Genomic DNA, 22,346 nt, shown 5'->3' with positions numbered 1-22,346 from the left:
CGATGCCGGCTTGGTGCTGATGCCCATTGTTAAGCATCGTGATCATGTGCATGGCTATTTTAATCGCCTTCTTTTTCATTATCGATCCAAAGAAAGTGGTGCGAGATGATGGGACGCATATTGCCATCTTCAACGACCCCAATGTCATGGAGGAAATACGGGGCCTTATCAACCTCTTCACAGATTGGCGGATTCTGATGCTGATCCCTGGCATCTTTGTGGCCGAAATGAACTTGGTAAGCAGCACAACTTACCTCTACAGGCACAACGTCTAACGACTCTCAGGCCCTTCTTTCCAGCATCAACGCTTACTATTTCAACCTGAGAACCCGGTCGCTCAACAATGTTCTCTTCCAGTTCATCATGATGCCATGTCCTCTTATGTTGGCCTTCGTCATGGACACTAACCGCATCAAATCTCGACGTGTTCGTGGTATGGTAGGAACTTGTATCATGGGTACTCTGTGCCTTGCCACGAACGCGGGCCTGGCAGCATGGATCGTCAAGAACGATGTCAACAGGCAGAAGAACACTCCTCCAGGTGTTGACTGGTCCGACAGTGCCTTTGGGGCTGGCTTCATTCTGTATCTGCTAGAAGGTATGGTTGGATTCCGGATAGGTTTGACTCCTTCTGATGAGTGAGCTAGGCATCATCTATGCTACGTACCAGATCTGCGTGCAGTGGACACTCGGAGCACTTTCAAATGACCCACGGGTCTGCTCGCGACTGAGCGGGTAAGTAGCGCAAGATCCTCGAGTCCACACCGAACCTGTAAGAACTGACCAAATCGTACAGACTATTCAAGGGAACCACAGCACTGGGAATGTGCATTTCCTTTGTGCTAGACTCCAAGAACGTTTCCTACCTCGACCAATTGATCGTCCAATTTACCTTGTATGCTGTCGGTCTGGGCTTCCTGCTGGCCATCATTTGGACTCAAGTGAAGCCAACCAACTACTTCTTGGAAGAGAATGTGATTGTTCCTCACAAATGGGAAGATCGGGCACGGCTCGAGGGGCTGGTTGCTGAGGAGCAGATTGTACGAGAACATGAGAAGGAATTGATTGCCGAGAAAGCTGTCTCTGCCGGAGCCAAGGGATCCATGGAAGTCAATGAAGTTGGTCGTCGCACTTCGCATGGTTCGAAAGTCTGAGCGGAAAATATGGCCGGATGGGCGAAGTTCTCAGGAGGCACCAAGGATGAGATTTCCCACACTATTCCCCTGTGGTATTGTCGAGGACAAACACAACCGCAGGACAAGTTCGTAGATAGGGAATACCCTTGAAATGAGACGTGATTCGAGGATATTTCGCTCATGTTTATAGTCCTGGACGCCCAATGAGGATGTTTAAAGTCTTAAGAGATGAACCGATCCGGCAAGGCTGATGAGTCGTTAGTGTTTCGCAATGCCCGCATCTCTCTTTCCATTTTCGACCAAGACGATCGATTCCACTCTATCAAGAAAAGTAGTACGGGTAAGGCGTTGCCCTCTCACATCGACTTGGCGCTTAGATTGATGAGCCTGCTCATCCCCGCATCCACAGGATATGATAAGCGCTGGCCGGATTCTCTCTTGCCAGAATAGTCGCATTGCACCGTGCGTTAATTCAATCCATTGTTGCGTTTATAAAGTTCGCAGCAGACGTGAGACTTCTTTCGTATGCTGATGGAGCCGATCACGTACTCTATCAGTCTGGAAGCGCGGCAAACCCAAATCGGGCAGGAGAGATTTCCACATCCCTGAAAGAGTCTTTGGAACGTGGTTTATGCCTTCGATATACGAGTGTCGAAATATTTAAAGGACAATGTCATCATTTGATTTTACATCATATCAAGCTGCTGCTGCAAGTTCTCAATAAAACTGTGGTTGTGGGACATATCGTCGTTTGTTGCTCGATCACTTTCAGGATGGCACCCTCGGCCGTCGAAGCCCCCGTGCCTGCAGCGAAGGCCATTGACAGCACAAATGGCTTCATAATGGATGATGAGCTCAAATCTCCAGCTTCGCCATTACCCGAGGTCAAGATCTTTAATGCCGCGAGTGCCACGGTTGAAGATCTGGTAGAGGCTATCAGAGTTGCTGGCGGAGTGGTCATTCGCAACGTACTGGATCAAGATGAGTTGGCGCGCATAGAAAGGGATACTCGGCCGGAGCTAGAAAAGGATACAGCTTGGGGTGATGGTATGTTTAGTAATGTTCCTGGAAATCTCATCACAAGCATCTCAGCTGCCCTGATACAAATGTACCTGTAGGCGACTTTTTCCCAGCAGAAACTCGAAGAGCATTTGGACTTGTCACAAAGTCGAGAACCTTTGCCGATCGCATTTTCGGTCATCCACTCTGGACAGGGGTGACAGATGCATTGCTATCAAGCACATTGAAATATAATTGGGTATGTTGTTGATATTCGAGAAGGCTGCCCTCGATACTGACCCATAGTAGATTGGCGGCAAGAACGAAGCGTCGGTATCTCGACCACAATTGAACAACACCATTGTTTTCAGTATCAATCCGGGCGCACGGGATCAAGCGTTACATCGTGATGATGCGATCCATCATGTTTATCAACCTGCAACGGCAGAACACGTGACGGGTCGTGATGCAGGTATCGGGTTCTTCGTGGCAGGGAAGAAGACCACCAAGCGTAATGGTGCAACGCGGTTCATCCCAGGTTCACATTTGTGGGACTATGCCGCTGGACCTCCAGAAGAAAGCCAAACTTTTTATGCCGAACTCGAACCTGGTGATGGTTTCATGGTCTTGAGTGGTTGCTTCCACGGAGGCAGTGCTAATAAGACAGATCAACCAGATGAGAACGGCGAGATTCATCCGGAAGAGCGCCTCGTGTACAGCACCTTCATGACGAGAGGTTGGCTGAGACAGGAAGAAAATCAGTACTTGATCAATCCGGTCGAGAAGGTTCGCGAGTTGCCCGAGTGGATGCAGGAGAAGGTGGGATACGGTCTCTCAAGACCTTTTCTCGGCTGGGTCAACCTCAAGAGTGCGATGGAATGGCTACATCCCAACAGAGGAAGGAGGACTGGTGACCTCTGGTGATTTGCTTCCCTCTTTTGATGGCATATCCTTAGGTGGTCGTGTTCTCGTCGATGGCAACATGGCACACAGCCAATATTTACTCATAGTATTAGAGGTAGCGTTCGTGCGAGGGTATGTGCACGTTCGAAGATTGAGAGAGGGAATGAATTGAATGTCTGCTCATACTCGTACTTTCAAATCTCATGACTTGAATCGAGGTCACCTGACCAAAAGTCATGACTCGTATTTCCATCGTAGAGCGGAGTACGGAGAGTATCATTTCAACATTTGTCGACAACGACAACAAACATCCCTGATAATCTGACCGGGGGGTTCTTGGTAGCAACTACGGATTGGGAATCTACATTGTGCCCACGACTTTCGCACGTCAATTGAAATTTTGAATTCGAAACCAAGACAACACCACTATGTGGTAAGGCAACCCTCTGAACGGCAACCCCTGACAAAAAGCCTCGTCAAAACTCGCTCGCCATCTCTACAGATCGGATATAAAAAGGAGCAGAAGCACTAACATCCATCTCTCGATCAGTAAACATATTTTAAATGCCCAAGTTTCGATAAGGAGTGCATGCTGTATGTGCTTTTCCCCATATCCAGATTCGCCCTTCTCCTGACATTCAGTTTTCACTGACTCCTCGATCAGGCAAAAAATGGTTTGACTGTGCAGAATGCCATGCCGAGCAAGAATCTCATCCACTCTTACAAACTTTTGATATGGTACTATGAGCGATTCCAAGTTCATTTCGTCTCGCCCCATCTTGAGCAGAAAAGAGGCTAGCACTAATACCCAAGTTCACATAGACATTTATTTGCAAAAAGTGTCGCAAAGCATTTCGAAAAGACACCCGGGATTGGGATGAGAGGTAAGTACAGACATAGACAAGAGCCATGCTATTAATAAGCTAGGTCTGTATCTTGTGTATCTGCATATACTGACTTCCTACTAGCGACGAATACTGTCCGAATTGTGACAATCATTTCGTGATAGACGCCAAAACGCCCCAGGCAGCACTTAAAATTGAGAGCGACGACACGAGGATGGATGCAAGGTACGTGGTTTCTAGTATTGGTTGCTCCGAAGAGACCTCGACTAATGAATTCAGAATGCTCAAGGATGAACGGGTTCGACAGCCAGAACAAAGAACCATCTTCGATGTCAGAGAGGCGGCGGAGAAGCTTGGTTAATGTCGATATGGTACATTGACGAAATGAATGATGAACAATTCCGCCTCATGCCCCCAGAGCACAGCACATGGAGAAGGAAAAACTCTCCCGCTGTTCTAAAAATGTAGGGCAAGCAGAAACAAAAATGCCATGATCAAAGACTTCTTTCTTGGTTTTCATTTATCACCAGAACTCCAGGCGCTCATGCAAAGGGACAAGTACGAAGTGACCTGATCATCAGGTGTCCCCTGAGCCTTCACCCTCACCCTCACCAACTGGTCTTGTAGGTAGAGTCGAGGTGCCGGGACCTGAAGCTGCAGCTCTTCCTGGCTTCTTCTTTGCCTGCTCTTCCTGCTTTTCCGCCTCAATCGTTTTGACGTATTGTTCGATCTGCTCCGAGGGCAACATTTCAATGGTCTTTCCAGGAGCCATGATGGCAATTTCAATATTCTTTGCACCAGTTTGGACCACTTCGAGGAGAGACTTGACCGTCAATGCAATGGTGGCTTCTCGGTCCATGTCGTCCTTGTGGTTTCGTTCGAGGAACTCTCGTACCGTCTTGCTCGATCGTCCGATGGCATTGGCTTTCCTGCTACAGATTAGTACATGACAGAAGTCATTCCATCCGAAATACTGACCAAGCTGAGTAGATGCCAGAAGGCTCAGTCTGGTATAATTTGGGCTCCTTGTCTCCCTTGTCGAAGCCGATGATCAATGTGCTGATACCAAAAGGTCTCACACCGCCGCTCTGAGTGTATCTTTGCTGTACACCGGCGACGTACTTGGTGATGTACTCAATCGTGACCGGATCCTCCACCGTCAGTCTGTGGGATTGTGCCTCTAATCGCGCCTTGTCGATCAATATTCTGGCGTCCGCATTGAGACCAGCGAAAGCTAGACAGACGTGGGTATCGATGAGACCAATCTTTGAAGGTGTGATTCTGGTATCTTGAAGCTTCATCGCTGATCTCTTCTCACATCCCAGCACTACAATATCCTTCCCTTTGACGCCGACTGCGCATGTACCTCGCTTGACTGCTTCCAGAGCATATTCGACCTGAAAAACATGGCCGTCCGGACTATATCGATCAGTTGATGTAGGAACGAAGAAGCAGACAAATTACCTGAAGACTACAGAAAGTTAGCTTGCGTCCCCAATTGACTGTATGAACAACTTACCTGAAAGCGCACGATCGTAGCCGGAAGCCATCTTGAAACAAGCTTTACGTTGCTCGTGAGGAAGAAATACGTTCTGCTGAAGGATCTCTTACTTGCAGGCTTATTGCGCAGAAAGGAATCGAAGGCGATCGTAGATGTTCTTGGTAAATGACCGTAGGAAAGCAGCACTACTTTACTTTACATGACACTGTCTCTACGCGAATGAGCCGCGTCCCCAGCCGTTGCCTTGAACCTGCCAAGCTTGGAGTTTTCGGGTCAAGCTCAAATGGTTCACCGGATTTGATACGGTCGAGTAGTAGTACCATTATCCCACATTTTCTTAACCTTCAACATCACGACGACAAGAGTTGCATGCAACAAGTTAAAACCGCAGCATGATGGATTCTCACAGGTAAATGCATGGGTCATCATCAACGGTCGCATGGTAAGTCATCATCCATTGTGGTAGGCCAAATCTTCGTCCATGCCTACAGACAGGACCACTCACTTCTTTGGAGCATTGGTCTCGATGCCATCATACGCCGTCGACTTGGGCAATTTACTCCACGGGGCAAACGGATTCTTACTGTCTTTCAACACACCTCTCAACTCTGGGAAGTGTCTAGACAACACATCCTTCATCCCACTATTCTGAACCCAATCTAGACCTTCCTTTGTATACGTCTGTGCATTCCACTGTCCAGCAATAAACCGATCGCTCTTGAGCCGTCGACTGGCCATGAGAATGAAGATGCGGAATGCAGTGTCACTGAACCCAAAGCCTGCAGGTACGGGCTCACTATGAGATCCGACGAGTGCGTCAACGAGCTCAATTTCTCCATTGTACGCATCCGAGAGATCTTGCGCAAGAACTTTGTTACCACCGGTAAGTTCTTCGAATGTCTTGGGTGCAGGCATACGCAACAAACGACGGAACTGGTTATACCGAGGGACGCCTCGTTCACGGTCGCGCAGAATGTCCACGGTGCCCATGTCGCGATGTATCCCGTCTGGTGTGGTCAGGTTGCGTAAGAAATCCGGATAATTCGAGTTCGTGATAGCACCGGGGTAGTTGATTCCGAAGGAATAGAAAGCGTCGGCAAACGAGAGGCCACTGTCCAGTGGCGCCTGGGCGTATTTGAAAAGCATGTTCTCGACAGGAATGGTCGATTTGTGTCCACCGTCTTTGGCGTTGAAGAAGGCGATCGTATCCGGGATAAGTGAGTGCATTCGGTACACAGACACAAATTCTTCTGTCAGAGAGTACGGCACTCCGAATTGATCTACTCCTGAGCCTGGAATGCCACTGATGACTTCACTGGTCTTTGAGATGCGACCCAGCATCTTCGTCAAGGACTCGCCGACTAGGCCCCACCAGTTTGCATTCATGCCAATCTTCAATGTGGGATGGGCAAGGATAGCAGGCGTCCATTCCACGGTATGGATCTTGGCCATGAGGGCACAATTAACCAGTCTAGCTTTATCGAAGATCTGATCGCCTGTCCAGGACGGGTACGCCCGACGCAGCATGTCACAAATAGTGTTATGCTCCAGTGCAAACAGGGTGTGCAGCATCTCCATACCTATCCACCAGTTATTGTTGAATCCGGTCAACGGGTTACCGTCCGCGTCGCGAGGGAGAAATTGTACTCGACCTTCCTCGGTCAGAGTCAATTTGCCATCACTGTTCAGGTTTCTAAGGGTTTTGGTCACGGCTTCACTGGACCCGTAGATCTGCGAGCTGTCCCACCACGCCGTGTTCACGTTCCTGTAACCAGGGCACCTGGTGTCTGTTTGACTCAGGATCTCATCCGGCTTGGTTTTGGGAAATTCCAATTTGCCATGTGGCCAACTGTCTCCTGCAGGCAAAGGGACGTCGAAGTCTTCGTCGCTCTGTTACGAGTCAGCTGACAAAAAACACGTTATGATTTGTGCTGGCTGGAACGAGCATACATTCTCATGAAAGAACCAGTCATGGGTTTGAAATTGGATCCAAGCTGCCGCCAGCAAGTTCAAAGTGGTCGCTGGGATGAACGTCTTGCGTGCCATCAAACGATCGCTCAACTGGATCGATTTGATGTGTCAGCTTGGATATCCTGACGAAAAAAGGTCCAACCCTTTGGACGAACTCACCATTCTAGGGTTTGGAGTCCACAATTCCTCTTCTGTTGGTTTGATGGTCAAGCCTCGGGGGAAATTTCTCCCAAGTCGTTGGAACGCACACCCCATTCGTGGCATCTCGGTCGAGTTGAACTTCCCATCTGAATCGCGAGCGTACTCAAAGCGCTCGTCGGTCATGGGGTCGGTGGTTTGGTTACCTTGGTAGACACCGGACGGGTACCCATCATGCAAGTTGTACTCGCGGAGCTCGACACGCAAAGCTTCGAGGTTCAGAGCACCGACGATGGCAGGTAACTTGTGCCACGGAATAAACTTGTTGATCAAGTGAAACAAGCCAACCAGCAATCGATCAGTGAGGCCCGGCTTATAGCTAGGGCTGATGTGAGTGTCCATTGCTGCGGTCCGGGGAGTCCGAAGAGTATGATGTCCCTGTGCAGAGAAAGCCACCCTACAGTGATGGAAGGGAGACAACCAAGGGGGTTATGAACTTGTGTGTCCGATGAGCAAGGGCAAGAGGGTTGAGAAAGAGCACACGGTTCCATATGTCCAGCCTCCTGACCATGTCTCAACAGATTTCCCACCCAAGCAACTCATCAGGCTCATCACCCCCCTCTACACATTACTCCGTGCGTCACACGAGGACGAAAAACCCCTGCACCACCCCAGCCTATGCAAACACAACGGAACAAGCTCGACAGATTGGGGAAAATTGATTACAGGCTGCGAACGAATTCCTTTGCCAAGCACCAGTCCTGCCTTGGTCAAAGATGTGATGAAGAGCTTGACTGGTTCGCTTAACGGAGTAAGTTCTAGCAGAAGCAAGTCAGACTCAGCCTTGGGCGTAAGTAAAGGGCTCTTCCTGCAAGCGTCCATCAGCTCGTTTCAGCTCGCCTCCTTTTGAATCCCACCACCTGTTTGTGCCCTGGTCAGAAAGGCTGCATGCAATTCCCCGGGTCTAAAAACTTCAGCTTGGTGTAACACAAGTGCGCCCCTGTTCGGGGTGAAAATGCTGACCATCAGCTTGAACCGGTGTGACAGGCAGGCTGGTTCGCCAGGATGGCTGGACCGATGCCTGCTGAGGCTCCCGAAAAATATGCAGATGAGCAGCCACGGAGTAAGTACTCCGTAAACATGTGCAAATGACTTTTTCTCTCCACGCTCCATACTCCACATACCTCGATGCGCTCTCTCCCCCTCTCTCTCGCGCTCCCTTGTGTACCGAATATCTTCTCGCCTCGAACGATTCATCTTTGACACAGGGAATTACTTTTCGATACTGCTCCCGACCTTCCGTTCTATTCGATCCTTGCCTGTCCAGAAGATACAGCAGGTCCCTCGCCATGTATCTCTCCCTGACCAACATCATCAAAACGTTCTTCACCGGAGGCTACGCCGACAAGAAACCACCAGCATCCGCCATTTCCAATGAGGACCACACGTACAAAAAGGGTGACATCGAACATCGTGGTCCGTGTCCTGGATTGAACGCACTAGCCAACCAAGGATACCTGTACGTAGTAGCCACTTGCGATTTTTCTCTTTCGATCTTCCATTTCTTTTTTTTTTTTTGAATTGATGCTGTGTTTCCTGTTTCGTCTTCAGTGATTTCAGGTGTCTTTCTTTTTGGTTTTCAATTTTGTTCTTGCCGAGTTACTGACTTCGTTGTCCTTTCTTTTTTTCGGAGGGTTTTGCAGCCCCAGAGACGGCCAAAACATCACCCTCGCCCAGGTCCAACACGCCCTGCAGACGGCCCTTCACATGGACTGGCTCGCGGCGGCTTCCCTGGTCTCATCCCTCCCTCCCCTCCTCCGGGCCGACGGCACTTTCGACCTGGTCGACACTCGCCGCCACAACGTCATCGAGCACGATTCGTCCTTCACCCGCCTCGACTTCCACCAGGGGGACAATTATACCTTGAGGCCGGAAATGTTACAGGCAATGATCGACGACGCAGGCGGGAATGACGAACCCGTGACTCTGCGTTCGCTCGCCCGGACCTTCCAACGGCGTGACCGGGAGAGTCGAGCCTCCGGTGCCCCCCGACTCCCACTGAACTTGTGGTTCGTCAGGGTCCTTCAGGCCGTCGGGGTCATGAACACGGCCCAGACGGGAGGCATCTTGACCCCTGAATTGTTGCACGCCGTCTTCGTCGAGGAAAGATTCCCCGAAATCATTTTGGAAAACCCGACCCCTCGGACCGTCTTCACCTTGTTGGGGAACGCTTTGGGTATGATGAGATATGTGATTTTTGGGTCGTGAGAAAATACCTACCGCGTCAAAATCAAATCATGTCAGAGTCATGATCATATCATGACCATACACACATAGTCATGAACCATCAACCGTCAAAATTTCAGTCTTCACCTGTCCGAAAAAAACCATAAATAACCATAGTCATTTTGATCTGTTGGTTTATGTGTTTGTCGCTCCTGAATTCATGCCAAAACTAATCTGTGGTCAAGTATTCAATGGCACTGCTCGAACAGACAACTGAAAAGAAATGGTCTCAAAAAAAATAGGTTCATTCTTCATTCACATGAAAACTTCAATGGGTCAGTTCAACCTACCACAATCACTCCCGAAGTCGTGCTAGATTGGGTATCATTGACCTAGACACAATAACAGTATTCACAGTCTCTCGCACTCTGTACTGCTGTACATAATGTACGCAATCCTGGGGGAGCAACCCTCACCATCGTAGTGGCATGGCGTTGGGACAAAGCTCTTCATCATGTTGCTGCTAGGAAGAAAGGAAGAAACGTTCGTAACGCTTTAAACATCATCCCATCCGTAAACAACCCAGACCGTAAGAGCCAGGCTTGCAAATCCTGGTCACTGATAGCAAGACTGACCCTTATCATAAATGTATGGTGGAATTGCACTCAAGATGACCGCTCAGGGGTCGACACCAAAATAAGTACCAATGGCCGCCCCGTCTCCCCACAAAGGTGCCTGAACATATTCGGCCGCTCGTTCGTGTAAATTACCGAAATTCCAGTCACTGGACGACGACGTACTGTCCGGCGTAATAGGACCCATGGTCATGTTCGCATTGCCGATGCCAATGAGTCCACTACTCGCCAGAGCGGGCGAGTAAGGTTCTTGCTTCAAACTTGACGACATGCTCGAATATCGAGTATTCAACTGCGGCGGACTGGTGCTATTGCTCATGTTTGTGAAGAGGCTTCCCGATCCAGAAATGCCATTAGTGGTCGAAAGCATTGGGTATTTCGCAGTCGCAGTTTTAGGTCCGTTCAAGGCGGCGTTCAGCTTGCCAAGCGCATTCAGAGACTTGGCCATACTGCGAACCCAGTGTGGGGAGTCCGCCAGCGGCGGTTGTGAATGCGCCGACAGACGTCTTGAACCAAGATTTTCCTGAGGTTGTAAGTCGAATGTCGACTCTTCCCTGGTTCGCTGAGCAACAACGATTTCAAGTTCGCGCAAAAGAGCCAATCGTTGAGTATCCTGTCCTGTGTCTGGCAGAGTGCCTAGCAAGAAAGCTGCCGATATGGCACGCTGAATACCGATCCAAGAACGGGAAGCGAATTTGCTCGTATTATGTAATTCCACATATGCGGAAACAGCTCCCTCCAGTGCCTGTACACATTCACGTCGAAACTGTGCCCGTGCAGCCGAATCCAAAGCCGGGGCATTCGGGGTAGATTGAGATGAGGCCTTGCGTCGCCCACCAGGAGATTGAATAGGAGTAGACACCGCGGTGGCATCCGTTGAAGCTGGCTCTTTCAAGGCAGGTCGACAAAGTTCGCTGACGATGTAGGAGCTATGAAGTTTGAGAGCCAGACGTTCAAGATGTTCCGTCATTCTGTAACATTGATTTCGATCGCGGAGGTGAGCCGCACCTTGTGCAACAATGCTTGCAATCTCGTCGGTATGTTTTCGAATCGTTTCCCAAGTCATCACAGCCCGGGGATGAAGAAGACGCTCCCGGACAATCTGCTGGGTGAGTCTTATTATCGCAAACATGCTCTCGGCGTAGCTCCGATCTCCTGGTGAACTAAACTTCCCATATGGTATGTCCGGAATGCACAAGACGCTCGAAGTCGGTCTGTCATAGCTCACAGCAAAGTGCGAGTCCTGCCATGCAAGTGCCCACCAAATTCGTCGCCGGGTCCACTTCTCAGCCTCGGTGAAGTGGTTGGAATTGATTTGTAGCCCAATGGAAAATGACATGCGTAGCGTCATTCCTAGGAAGATGTATGCCACACCCGGATTCATGTTATATGACAAGACATTGCCAATGATAAGCGATGCTTCGATCGTCTCGAGACAGGGATGGGTCAGAAAGTTCGCCATGCGCAGAGCTTGATAGGAGCAACAAACTACCAGCAGTCAGCAAGATCGTATCATAGTTTGCACCACGCAACTTACTGTACACTTGTGAGGTGAGTTCTCTCTCCTTGGCCGGTCTATCTGCACATTGTGCACCCGAAGCGAATACTGCAAAAACAAGTGACAACCACGCCAGCGAGACGCCGTACGGCTTGTTCGGATCAAGTTCTAGGTTATCACGGAGAGCGCGCGACCGGTTCGACAGCATAAACACCAGCGTGTCTTCGAAACTGGCCGCGTCAGGCACGACGGGATAGAGAGTGCCCGAAACGTCTCGATAACCGACAAAGAACCTGGACCGTGTTAGTCGCACTCAGCACCATAGTCTGCTCGGATCATGCTTACTCTCGGCACAGTTCGTCATCAGGGATTGCCTTACACAAGCCACTCACATCTTGCATGCTGGAAGCTGTACTCCATAAATCGACAAAGGGATAGGTGGCGCTCTCATTATCCAGACCCAGCTTGGGCAAGATGTTTTCTTCCAGAAGCGACCGCGCAGTGTCTTGTGTCGTCTGACTCCTGCCCAGAGCCATCATGTATGCAAGTACTGATCTAGAGCCCAGATGCATGGTGCCCATTTGGTTACTTGGGGCGTGATAGCCTTCTCTTTCCGCCTCCTCGGAACGGCTATGAGAACCCGCGGCGTGCGAGTCATCCAGGTCGACTTGAAGCGCTTCGGGGGACATGGACTCGCTCTTGACTCGATTACGCAGCCTCTGAATTTCTCTATTCATGCGATCCCACTGCTCGCGGGGTACTGTGACGTTGGGCCCCGATTGTTGCGCAGGGTCCTGATTATCGAACGGCGTACCTTCGCCATGGCCCATGGACCCCGGCAAGGCGATCCGCCTCTTCTTGGTCGGTCGCTCGTACGAACACAGCTCGGGGTGGTCTCTTTTGATGCATGAATCACACGGGAGGTTCCTATCGCACTTGACCTTGCGTCGATGACACGCATAACATGCCTTTGGATCCCTGACCTTCCTCTTGTTCCTGATGATGGCGTCTATCTCTTCTTGTGCCATCTCAATCCTGCCGTCTACGTTGGTTTCGAAACTGGGGTCCTCGGAATAGTCGCCCGTGCCGTGTCCGGCTGACGACGAGCGTTGAGCGGCCATGTCGATAAATCCAGGCGAGGCGACGGTAAGTTTTTCGAGCAAGGCGGTCGAGATTCAAGATGGCAAGGGCGCTCTGGAGAGTGCGAAAGTCTCGGACTTGGCTATCTGGCCATGATGGAGGCTATGCGGGTGTACGGGCAATCGCCAGGTACGCGGAGGGAGGGTTTCGGAGGGTAACGAGGATAATGAGATGATGGACGGTTTAGTAGTTAATTTGGCCGAAGTTAGTGGGAGAAAAGAAGCGCAGGCCCATCGCTAACATCCCGCTTTCGCTCAGCACGTCGACTCCGCTCATTGGTCATCCACGGGGCTAGCCACGACGTTAGTATATACTAGGGTTGGCGCCTTGGCAGCCTTGTGACCGAGGCTCGAGGCTTTTTCTCGTTCTCCTTTGTACGAGTACGAAACAGGAGAGAATGCTGGGTTTCCCCCCGGCTGACACCAACGACTCTGGCACTAGAGCGCGACATACCGGTCACCCGGGGCCAATAGATGAGGCTCCATCTTAGTCACACGTCCAAACAATCTTTGTAAAGGCCGGCGAGAATGCCATTCGATGGTACAGTGCCCAGAATGGGATAGCCAGCTGAAGCAGGACGCCCGTTTGACGATGGCACGACCACGACGTCTCCAGAGTGACCTGACAAAAGGTCACTGTTTCCGAATGGAGCCGCATTTAATCTTTTGATTTTACGAGTTTTCCATGTTTTACTGGACAATCTATTCGCTGTTCCATCATTTCCGTTTATTTTGGGGGCGAATCTATTCAAGATATATTGGCTTGGTCGTCGCGTTTTTCCGCTCTTATACTCGCAGTCGTTGTTGTAGTGCTCTATGTGGATATCTGTACGGGTCTACGCAAGTCTTGCCTTGTGCGAATCCTCTTCGTTGCACGGCGTACATCGGGCAAAGGTCTTCGGCTTCGTACAAAGTCTATGATGTGACCCTCTCAACATGGAAAAGTTGGTAGAAAGGTATCCTCGCAGATGTTTTGGAAATGCTAAGTTGGTAGAGATACCTTCTACTCGAAACTCGTTTTGCTCACCTCCCTGCCCTTGGCCTTCGCCTCGTTCGCCCTCGCCCGCTTCATCAACCCTCTCAACACTTCCGTGCCCTTGCTGTCCAAGAACTCAAAAACCTTGGTGATCTTCTGCCCCGTCTCATCCATGTCCAAAAAAAAGATGTACTCGCCGTGATACAACCATTCGGCATCACCAGAATCCTTATATTCGTCCCGGAACCAAGTCTCGCTAGTGGCATGGACGATGACCTGCCGCTGAGGCTCGTTGACCCATGTCGACTGCGCATAGACGGGGAACCCCCTCATGATCCCTTGCAAGTCTCTGATATGCTGAGCGAAGTGTGCACCGTCTTGTGGCCCAGGTGGATTCACCGAAGCAGGGCCAAATGTGTGTCTGTACTCCTTTGGCGACTGGAGAGATGCGAAGAGATCTGCGTCCAGGGTCTCGAAGGCCGAGATGTATCGTCCCGCGGTGGTGCGGAGGGTAGTTGCGAGGTCAGACATTGTGAAGTAGTTGAGATCAAGGATTCCTTTTCCCTCCAGCTTGTAGGGTTCGAAGGAGAAGCCAAAGCAGGTAGGCGAGGCTACCTAGGTAGTGGAGGAGTTGTTTGCTGTGATAATACCTAGAAATGCTCCCCGAGAGCCAGGCTTGGTTTGTTTTGTGGTTAATGAAGCCGGACTTACAATTGTTTGTGTGTCTTTCGAATCAGCTGGAGGGTTTATATACTTTGCACACACATTCGATATGGTTGTATGTGGGCAGCAAAGACGCATTGAAAGTCTCCGTGATATTTCGGGTTTAGGAGGAATTAATGTCCGTCGTCGATGAAGACACGGGATATTCTATCCAAAGTTCCCACAATTATCCGAGTTACTCGTCCTCGGAATAGGGCTCTTCATGTATCACTTACCTCCCAGGTTCGCGGCATCGAATAGACCCATACATGAAGTGCATGGCATAGATCTGTAGCCCCTGTAGGTCCTGTGCGCCAAGTCAAAGCAACTTTCATGTGTTTATGGTTAGATCACTGAAATGGCAGATGGGCAGAGGAGACGAAATGATTGAGAAACTTTTACATGTCATTGCTTCAAGTCTTGTTTTACAGAAAGTACCATAGCCTCATGATCAGAGTTATTATATCTGTTTCAGCGAAAATTCCCTGTGGGCGCTTGTATGGCCACATCCATCGCACCACCTCGATTCTCCTCGTGTCAAATTTTTTGGGCTGTAATATTCCCCAAACGGTGGAGATGCTCTCATTCTTTTCTAAGCATCCGAGATTCTCCATCTGTTGAACCATCTGAGGTACGCATAATTCTTGTTGGGGCCTTGCATACCGAAAACGATCGGGCTGAACAAGACGAACAAGCCAATTGTTGCAGCGTACAGGATAGAGTAAACACCCCAGCGCACAGTCTTGTTAAGGGGTCGCGTCATCCAATCGACGCAGAAACCCGACACGAGAATGGCAAAGTAGAGAGCCGGGTAGTAGTGATGGACATACGTGACTCGTCCCATCATGACAAAGGGTAAATAATGGAAGAACCAGCCAATCAGAGGGTAGATTCCAGAGTAGTGGATTTGATCGATATCGGTCTGGCGAAGTTCGTCGTATCCTCGCTGCCAGCGAATCAAATACCACAGGACAATCAAACCTGCAACGCCCAATGATGCGGTCGAGCCCCAGTAGACGAGCGGGTTGCCGAGAAGGAAGTACTTCGTAATGCTATCATCCCATGAACACATGCGGAGACCGACATGAAGAATAGGCCATTGCCAGAATTGCGAGGCCAAGTCGTCTTGCTTATCCGGGTCAGGCACAAGAGCGTTGTTGGACGTCATCATTGCGACGTTCAAGTGAATAAAATCCTTGAAGAATGGAGAGCGATAGTTCTTGGCTTCGCCAGGTGGAACTGCAGGACGTTAGTAGGGAGAACGATTGAAGGGGGTTTCTGAACTTACGTCGCTCATTAACATGAGACTCCACGTTCCAGTGCGTGTATACATCTCTAGGGCTGGCATTCTTGGCGCATGTCGTTTCAATTTGCTTGAAACCCCATTGTGGAAGATTGACTGTTCCGGCGCGGAGGTAGCAACCCAACTCAGTGTGACGCAGTCGGAATGCCGTGGTGAGGGTTCGAATTCGAGATCTGTCGGAGGATGCTGCATCGCTGACGACCTCGACCTTCCAGTGGTCCTTCTCGTCGCCAACGGTCAGATTGCCATAGCAAGAGACTTCATAGTCAGCCTTGGTAACTGGGGCAGCCACGGAATGCGAATGCAGGTTGCGACCGGTTTGTGCGTGGACGAGACGAACAACTTGCTTGTCGGCAACGAAACTTAAAGGCGCTTCCGGATCGAATTCGGGCTGGCTTCGATTGGGATAGAAAAACCAATCGTTGTTGGCGTCCTTATGATGGTAGCAGGTAATTTGTTGTTGACCACTGCCTTCGGGATACGTCTGCACGTGGGAGTGCAGCAGCCCACCTCCATAACCCATGTTCTTGATAGTAACCCTTGATCCCAGAGCGATTTCCAGAGGCGAGTCCTTGCCAACTTCGGTGCCTCTGAGGTTCGCTTGGAAAAGTGACGACATCTGGGCGTCGCCAGGACCGGAGTTCTCTAGGATCAAGAAATGCAGATAGAATGAGAACATATAGACCAGCATTGGTATGACGATGAGTCCGCCTACTCGAGCAACCACATGGGCTGCTAGCTCGGTCTTTGGCATCTTTAGGTCACCAAACTTGTTCCACAGATCTTCGGCCGTGTACAGGCCAACCAAGGCCGTGGCGAACAAGCCAACCCATTTGACACTGCACACACACCCAATGCTGAGCCCGGTCAGGAACAGCCACGCAAACCATTCGATTGAAAAGCTCTTGTGCTGCAGACGGTGGAATCTCGCCCAGCACAAGACCGTGGTGAAGGTGAAGCACAAAAGCATGGAGTCGAGGAGAATAAATCTGGAGATGGTGGCGTAGGAGTTCTCGCAAAGGACCATGAGAGTCATCAACCAGACAGCCGGACGCTTAAAGTTGAGCTCCCTCGCGGTGTAATATGTCAAGGGAATTGTCACTGCGCCAAAGAGGGCATTGAATATCCGCATGAAGGTGTAGTTAACGCCTTCCGGATAGGTCTCGCCGGACTTGAACTCGAATGAACCGTTGTATCCAGCCAGGTAGCCAGACAGGCCCACCAGCATCTTCCCTAGGGGTGGATGGACGTCGAAGTAAAACTCTCGCTTGAGGTAGTGGGATCCAAATTTGCCGAAACTGCAACGAACGTTAGCTTGCAGTGTGGTAGCAAATGGTCATCCAACTTACTGGGCTTCGTCCCATGTCACAATAGGAGATAAACCTATCTTCCATAGTCGTGTAAAGAGGGCAAACGCAGTGAAGACAATGGGGGCTATGATGAATTCCCACTCGTCGAGGATCTCGAGGATGCCCGACTTCTGAAAATATTGTTAGGGGTTGTGTCTTGTAAGTGCCATCTTTCGCACCTTTTGTATTTTGAGCTTCTTCACGTCTTCGGCATCCACCTTGTAGACATGTTGTCCATTGGCGTTCTCATAACTGGCAACATTTCTTCGACGCAGATCAGTATCGTCTCGCCCTGCGCCAGTGGTATATCCGCTGTCCGCAGCAGCCATGATGTGAGAGGGACGAAGGATCTAGAACGATCCTGTAGACGAATTCGAAGGAGGAGTAGAGCCCTCTATGGCGGGCAGTCGTGTAACCGGACGACTTGCTACCGTGGGTAAGATCGATGAAGGCAGGGAGAGCCTTGCGCGTCGTTGCGCGTTGGCGGAAGAAAGCTGAAGCAAAGACTGGTGAAGACAGAGAAGAATTAGATGATGAAAAGAAGGGAAGAAGAAGAAGACATTTCAAGCAAGGTAAGAAGGAGAATAGAGAAAGATCAGGAGAGTTGTAGGGAAGTAATTGTGAAAGCTGGCATTTAATGCGCGTCAACTTTTGAAGGGTTGGATATGGTGGCCTTTACTCGTGATCCCGTAGTACCTGGTGAAGAAGGGCCACTTGGCGCAGCCCGGAAGCATTCAGGGGCCGCATTAACAACATTTTTGGCCTGGCCTGACATGTTGACTGGACTCCGCAGCAGAGTTCGCCCTCTAGTAAAATCCATAGTCAAAAGGGCCAAAAAAAGAATGGCCGGCACGTGAAAAGTACAAGTCTCCATCTAAATATGAACGTGGTGGGTTTTGTCAAGGGATAATACTCGATTCTAGCCTCCAACCGTTGGTCTCTAGTCTGGCTATCAGAGCTGTCGCCGACAGATTGATCTCCTTCTCGTCCTCAAGTGGCCTCCTTCTTGGTACTGGAGGAAGCACGCATTCCGGACGAGCTTCAAGCTAGGCTGACTCGTCCGATTCTGTCCTCATCCTCACCGAAAAGATTGCCTGCTTCTCGGCAATACCTGACTTCCCCAGTGCCAGTACTACCTACTTCACTTCCCCAGCACACCACTACGGCATCCACAATGCACGCGAGCACGCCCTCCATCGCTCCCAGGATCCCCCAGCCAATGGCTCCGGCTATGAGACCGACCACATATGCATAGAGGCTTCCCTTGGCGCCGGCTCCTTCGAGTCGTAGAGACCGCGCAGTTGAGACCCATCCACCAAACCCCAAGGCTAGGGACATGATGAATCTTGTCGCATGTAGTATGAGTTTGGCTAACCGGTAGGGTAACAGCGGGGTCGTATCGGCAGACCAGCCATCTGAGCGTTGACGCCGATTGAACGTATTGGGATGCAAAGACGTCGTGGCATCGTTCGGTGTGAGAAAATGCATCTGAGAAAGTCCTCTCGCGCTGACGCTGAGAGGCTGAGAGTGAATGGCCGCGTATGTGAGAGTCAGCGGATTGATCAGCACAGCAATTGGACTCGGTATGAAGGAGTACATGGCCACTCCCAGAAGCATTGTCATCCGACGGGGTAGGACAAGCAGTGGGAGTCTAACCAACAGTCCCAGTCCCGTAAAAAGAGAAATTGTCCCGAAAAGCGTAGTCGCCGAATGAAATAAAGCCGCCTTTACGATGGCTTGAGATGTCGGTGCTGGAATGGCTAGACGGTGGAAGTACCATTGCGAAACTGTTGCAGAAGTGATGGTGCGCTGCATGCCAAAAGCAAAGGCGATTGTCCAGAGATAGACTAGAACGAAGTACAATCCAACCCACCATGTGGAGGTATCGATCACGAATCTGCTGATCGTAGAACGAGATAAGGGATGGCCACCCAGGAAGACCCTGGTGAACATGGAGAGCCACAGCCAGGTAAAGCTGATTATGAATCCCAAAACCGAAAACCCTACCAAGACCAAGGTTGGATTGGCGGCCAGGATCCTGGTGGCAAACTCCAGTATTGAGATGGCCTTTTGCATGGCCAGCCTGCCTCGTATGACCGCTAAGATCCATAGCGTGGCCATGACCGCCGGGACGAGAGAAGACCATCGCATGACAGTGTCCTGAGCACTTGATCCGTGCAAGGCCCCCCGGTAGCTGGAGATGAATGGGTAGAGCCAGAATGAATAAAGAATGACTGGCACGGCAATGACAATGCCGTAGACAAGATATCGAACATACGACCTGAGTGCCGCAAGCCAAAATAGTGAAACGAAGGTCGCTACAAGGGTATAAGTCGCTAAAAGATAAAATGATCCGTGCAAGGTTGTATATATTGTGTCGCCAAGTGGTTGCCTCTTACTGGGCGACTCGGTGTGAAGGAAAATGAGAAACCAGGTAGTAAACATGGCTGCCAGATTCAGGAGATAGATCTGTCCCCAAAAGGCATCATGCTTAGGTTGCCGATTTGGTGGTGGTTGAAGATCGTCAGGTTGGCCATGCCCGTCGATTGCACGACTCTGCTCATCGGCAAGGAGTCGTTTTCGAGGTGCGTCGTCACTATCATCCCCATCCGAATACTCTGGCCCAGAGTCATCGTGCAAGGCTGCTTTGCGTGTCCGCAGTTGCTGGACGGACGGAGGATTCTCCATCAGATCCTCAGGAGGCTCGTCGTCATATTCACTTCTCAAGGTGTCCTCCAAGCCGACGTCAACCATACGAGTCCGTGAGGCCCTACTTGCAGTGGCCGGGTCCGACTCTACTGAGTCTGCTGATTCTGCTAGATCTTCCAGGCCTGGCCCTCTCCGTCGAGACGATCGGACGCCGCCATGCCATGAACTCCTAATGCCACCTCCTCTTCTCATGCCTAGCTCGTGCACGTCGTCCCTGTGGCTGCTTTCTCCGTTTATGCTGTCTTCACTTCCTTCTCCCGCATCGGACGATGCCTGGAGATCACTGGCTCCGAGTTGCCTTCTCGATCTCTGCAGTGCGTAGAAATCTGCCATGTCTCGTTCATGCTCTTCTTCGTCGTTCTCTTCCCGGAACTCATCGGTAGCACTGTAGAAGAGGGGCGCTTGTTGAGGATTTAAACGTGATGCGAAAGGGAATGCGGACAATTGCGAAGCGGTAGGCTGATAAGGGTTAGGGACTCGAGTATTGGAGGTCCTCGATGCCGTCGACGCCCTCCATGTCTGATTTGAGCGTCGGGATCGATCATCTGGAGAACGGCGCTCTTCGACGGGGGCAAAACTGATACGTGATTGTGACTGAGCCAGGAAGCGGGAGGCGTCTAGAAGCTCATCAGCATGGTTTTCTCTGGAGGGTATTCTCCTCGAGTCATACATTCGGAGAACATCCTGCCCGCAGGCAGTAATCACGCGAGCTCTCACCGGTGTGAATTGGGTGCGAAGAGATGGCGATAAGCGTTGTGTATCGAGCAGGTTACAATGCGGATATATGCAGCCTTAGACGTCCCTCCTAGCGGAAGATGGCTGCCAACAATAAGATCAATTGTGTTGATGAGATAAGTAGAGATGAAGCAGTGAATGCTGTCGGTGCTTTGAGTCCGGACTGGTGACGGCGAGTTGGGTCGGTGAGAATGCTGAGACAAAGGCCGAAAGGCTGCCACCGATGATGGTCACGGTGCACGGTCGGACAGAATGAGCACCTGGACATGTGGCGGCAGTCCAGGCGTTCAAGCATGAAGTCAAGTGGCCTGTGATGACTTGGCCAGCCACCCAATAGTCCCAAGGCTGGCAAGCTTATTAGGCATGGTGCAGCCTAGTGAGCCTACCATGCTTACCCATCCACAAGGGTTGGTTCAGGCACCAAATCCCCAATAGATCACTAGTCATTTGGACGTCATTGCACTCGATTTGTATTTCTCTAACAACTCAGTCCGTCACCAGATGGTTCGCCATATCTCTCCATACAACACACCCTTGCCCAAGTACTCTTAAGTGACCCCCTGGCTTCTTTTCTACTTTGTCGCCATCGAAAACCCTACCTAGTTGGTCGGTAGCTTGAATCACATCATACTACACTACAGCGCTCATGCCAAACATCACAACTGATGCTCCTAAACTGCCCTGGAATTACATCGCCAAACTTGTCTGCATAGGTGATTCTGGTAGGTTATGATGCGCCGATGCTTAATATCTGTGTTGGAAGCTAATGGACCTATCTAGGTACCGGCAAATCCAGCCTAACCATTCGACTCTGCGAAGGTCGGTTTTCTGCTTCACATGATGTCACCATCGGCGTCGAATTCGGGTCACGAATAGTTCCTGTCGGTCCCCCAGCAAATACGTCCTTAGGAATTGGCCAGCCTAATGGACAACAATGGCCAAATGGAACACCGGAGCAGAAGAAGATGAAACTCTCATTATGGGATACAGCAGGTCAAGAAACATACAAGAGCATAACAAGAAGTTATTTTCGGGGCGCATCTGGAGCTCTGCTGGTCTTTGATGTTACACGACGTAGCAGTTTCGAATCAGTCACTGCATGGCTCAACGACCTGCGACAAATCGCTGAGGAAGGTATTGTTGTCATCTTAGTCGGTAACAAGCTGGATCTGGCTGAACAAAGCACCGACATCGAAGGCGGAAGCAAACGCGCAGTCAGCCGGGAAGAGGCCGAAGATTGGTGTCGGCGCGAAAACGTCGTCAAGTACGTCGAGACGAGCGCAAAAAGTGGTGAAGGCGTGGAAAAAGCATTCCTTGAGGTGGCCGAAAGGATATACCAAAACATTGAAGCTGGGAAATATGACCTGAACGATCGACGGAGCGGAGTCAAAGGGTATGGGACAGGCGGTGGTCGAGACATGCAGGGCAAAGCTCCGAAGACTGTCAACCTTACGATGAATGATGCGGTCAAGAGTGGTCAGGGGCGAAATTGTTGCTGAGCAGCATACCATCGCGGTTACCAGATTCTGAACAAGGCCATCAGCAAGCAGACCATCATCTCACTGACAACACATTTCAGCC

At 50.5% G+C, this 22,346-nt stretch overlaps 10 protein-coding genes across 11 annotated transcripts; 4 read left to right on the top strand and 6 right to left on the bottom strand.

Moving 5' to 3' along the window:
• Positions 1-1,909: 1,909 nt before the first annotated feature.
• Positions 1,910-3,059, top strand: PV06_06353 (uncharacterized protein; the record flags this gene model as incomplete). The annotated part of the gene is made up of 3 exons (XM_016407457.1): positions 1,910-2,183; positions 2,255-2,394; positions 2,445-3,059. 3 exons carry the CDS (start codon positions 1,910-1,912, stop codon positions 3,057-3,059), a joined length of 1,029 nt encoding a protein of 342 aa, XP_016263061.1.
• A 293-nt stretch (positions 3,060-3,352) lies between these two features.
• Positions 3,353-4,416, top strand: PV06_06352 (uncharacterized protein). The gene is made up of 6 exons (XM_016407456.1): positions 3,353-3,471; positions 3,589-3,632; positions 3,703-3,776; positions 3,861-3,922; positions 4,007-4,108; positions 4,163-4,416. Exons 1-6 carry the CDS (start codon positions 3,467-3,469, stop codon positions 4,242-4,244), a joined length of 369 nt encoding a protein of 122 aa, XP_016263060.1. The 5' UTR covers positions 3,353-3,466; the 3' UTR covers positions 4,245-4,416.
• A 44-nt stretch (positions 4,417-4,460) lies between these two features.
• PV06_06351 (proteasome subunit alpha type-4) lies at positions 4,461-5,433 on the bottom strand (the record flags this gene model as incomplete). Its single annotated transcript, XM_016407455.1, has 4 exons — positions 4,461-4,812; positions 4,862-5,302; positions 5,348-5,354; positions 5,403-5,433. 4 exons carry the CDS (start codon positions 5,431-5,433, stop codon positions 4,461-4,463), a joined length of 831 nt encoding a protein of 276 aa, XP_016263059.1.
• A 452-nt stretch (positions 5,434-5,885) lies between these two features.
• Positions 5,886-7,895, bottom strand: PV06_06350 (uncharacterized protein; the record flags this gene model as incomplete). The annotated part of the gene is made up of 3 exons (XM_016407454.1): positions 5,886-7,274; positions 7,335-7,445; positions 7,515-7,895. The coding sequence occupies 3 exons, from the start codon at positions 7,893-7,895 to the stop codon at positions 5,886-5,888; spliced, it is 1,881 nt and encodes a 626-aa protein (XP_016263058.1).
• A 947-nt stretch (positions 7,896-8,842) lies between these two features.
• PV06_06349 (uncharacterized protein) lies at positions 8,843-9,761 on the top strand (the record flags this gene model as incomplete). The annotated part of the gene is made up of 2 exons (XM_016407453.1): positions 8,843-9,012; positions 9,197-9,761. The coding sequence occupies 2 exons, from the start codon at positions 8,843-8,845 to the stop codon at positions 9,759-9,761; spliced, it is 735 nt and encodes a 244-aa protein (XP_016263057.1).
• A 636-nt stretch (positions 9,762-10,397) lies between these two features.
• PV06_06348 (uncharacterized protein) lies at positions 10,398-12,973 on the bottom strand (the record flags this gene model as incomplete). Its single annotated transcript, XM_016407452.1, has 3 exons — positions 10,398-11,842; positions 11,892-12,145; positions 12,198-12,973. 3 exons carry the CDS (start codon positions 12,971-12,973, stop codon positions 10,398-10,400), a joined length of 2,475 nt encoding a protein of 824 aa, XP_016263056.1.
• Positions 12,974-13,994: 1,021 nt separating this feature from the next.
• On the bottom strand, positions 13,995-14,498 carry PV06_06347 (uncharacterized protein; the record flags this gene model as incomplete). Its single annotated transcript, XM_016407451.1, has 1 exon — positions 13,995-14,498. The coding sequence occupies one exon, from the start codon at positions 14,496-14,498 to the stop codon at positions 13,995-13,997; it is 504 nt and encodes a 167-aa protein (XP_016263055.1).
• Positions 14,499-15,053: 555 nt separating this feature from the next.
• On the bottom strand, positions 15,054-18,100 carry PV06_06346 (uncharacterized protein). Its single transcript, XM_016407450.1, has 4 exons — positions 17,501-18,100; positions 17,322-17,452; positions 15,958-17,270; positions 15,054-15,908 (listed from the first exon to the last, which is right to left on the bottom strand). Exons 1-4 carry the CDS (start codon positions 17,648-17,650, stop codon positions 15,262-15,264), a joined length of 2,241 nt encoding a protein of 746 aa, XP_016263054.1. The 5' UTR covers positions 17,651-18,100; the 3' UTR covers positions 15,054-15,261.
• PV06_06345 lies at positions 18,088-20,946 on the bottom strand. 2 transcript variants are annotated; one of them, XM_016407449.1, is made up of 2 exons: positions 20,701-20,946; positions 18,088-20,647 (listed from the first exon to the last, which is right to left on the bottom strand). In XM_016407449.1, exons 1-2 carry the CDS (start codon positions 20,711-20,713, stop codon positions 18,363-18,365), a joined length of 2,298 nt encoding a protein of 765 aa, XP_016263053.1. In that variant the 5' UTR covers positions 20,714-20,946; the 3' UTR covers positions 18,088-18,362. The 2 variants fall into 2 exon arrangements, with proteins under 2 accessions (XP_016263053.1, XP_016263052.1); XM_016407448.1 differs by having other exon boundaries at positions 18,088-20,946.
• A 465-nt stretch (positions 20,947-21,411) lies between these two features.
• PV06_06344 (uncharacterized protein) lies at positions 21,412-22,264 on the top strand (the record flags this gene model as incomplete). The annotated part of the gene is made up of 2 exons (XM_016407447.1): positions 21,412-21,487; positions 21,546-22,264. 2 exons carry the CDS (start codon positions 21,412-21,414, stop codon positions 22,262-22,264), a joined length of 795 nt encoding a protein of 264 aa, XP_016263051.1.
• Positions 22,265-22,346: the final 82 nt, after the last annotated feature.

The sequence above is a fragment of the Exophiala oligosperma genome, assembly GCF_000835515.1.
Source record: "Exophiala oligosperma strain CBS 72588 unplaced genomic scaffold supercont1.5, whole genome shotgun sequence".
In the NCBI taxonomy this organism is placed as follows: domain Eukaryota; kingdom Fungi; phylum Ascomycota; class Eurotiomycetes; order Chaetothyriales; family Herpotrichiellaceae; genus Exophiala; species Exophiala oligosperma.
The sequence above is the reverse complement of the archived record's forward strand: the minus strand, read 5'-3'. Positions and strand labels throughout refer to the sequence as shown.

Excerpts from the sequence above, each read along its gene's own strand:
- PV06_06345 (XM_016407448.1), bottom strand. The coding sequence starts at position 20,702 with ATGTATGACTCGAGGAGAATACCCTCCAGAGAAAACCATGCTGATGAG.
- PV06_06352 (XM_016407456.1), top strand. Across the intron at positions 3,633-3,702 it reads TTCGATAAGGAGTGCATGCT|GCAAAAAATGGTTTGACTGT; the intron begins GTATGTGCTTTT and ends CTCCTCGATCAG. Across the intron at positions 4,109-4,162 it reads GACACGAGGATGGATGCAAG|AATGCTCAAGGATGAACGGG; the intron begins GTACGTGGTTTC and ends TAATGAATTCAG.
- PV06_06346 (XM_016407450.1), bottom strand. The coding sequence starts at position 17,650 with ATGGCTGCTGCGGACAGCGGATATACCACTGGCGCAGGGCGAGACGAT. Across the intron at positions 17,271-17,321 it reads GTGACATGGGACGAAGCCCA|TTTCGGCAAATTTGGATCCC; the intron begins GTAAGTTGGATG and ends CGTTCGTTGCAG. Across the intron at positions 15,909-15,957 it reads GTCTCATGTTAATGAGCGAC|TTCCACCTGGCGAAGCCAAG; the intron begins GTAAGTTCAGAA and ends AACGTCCTGCAG.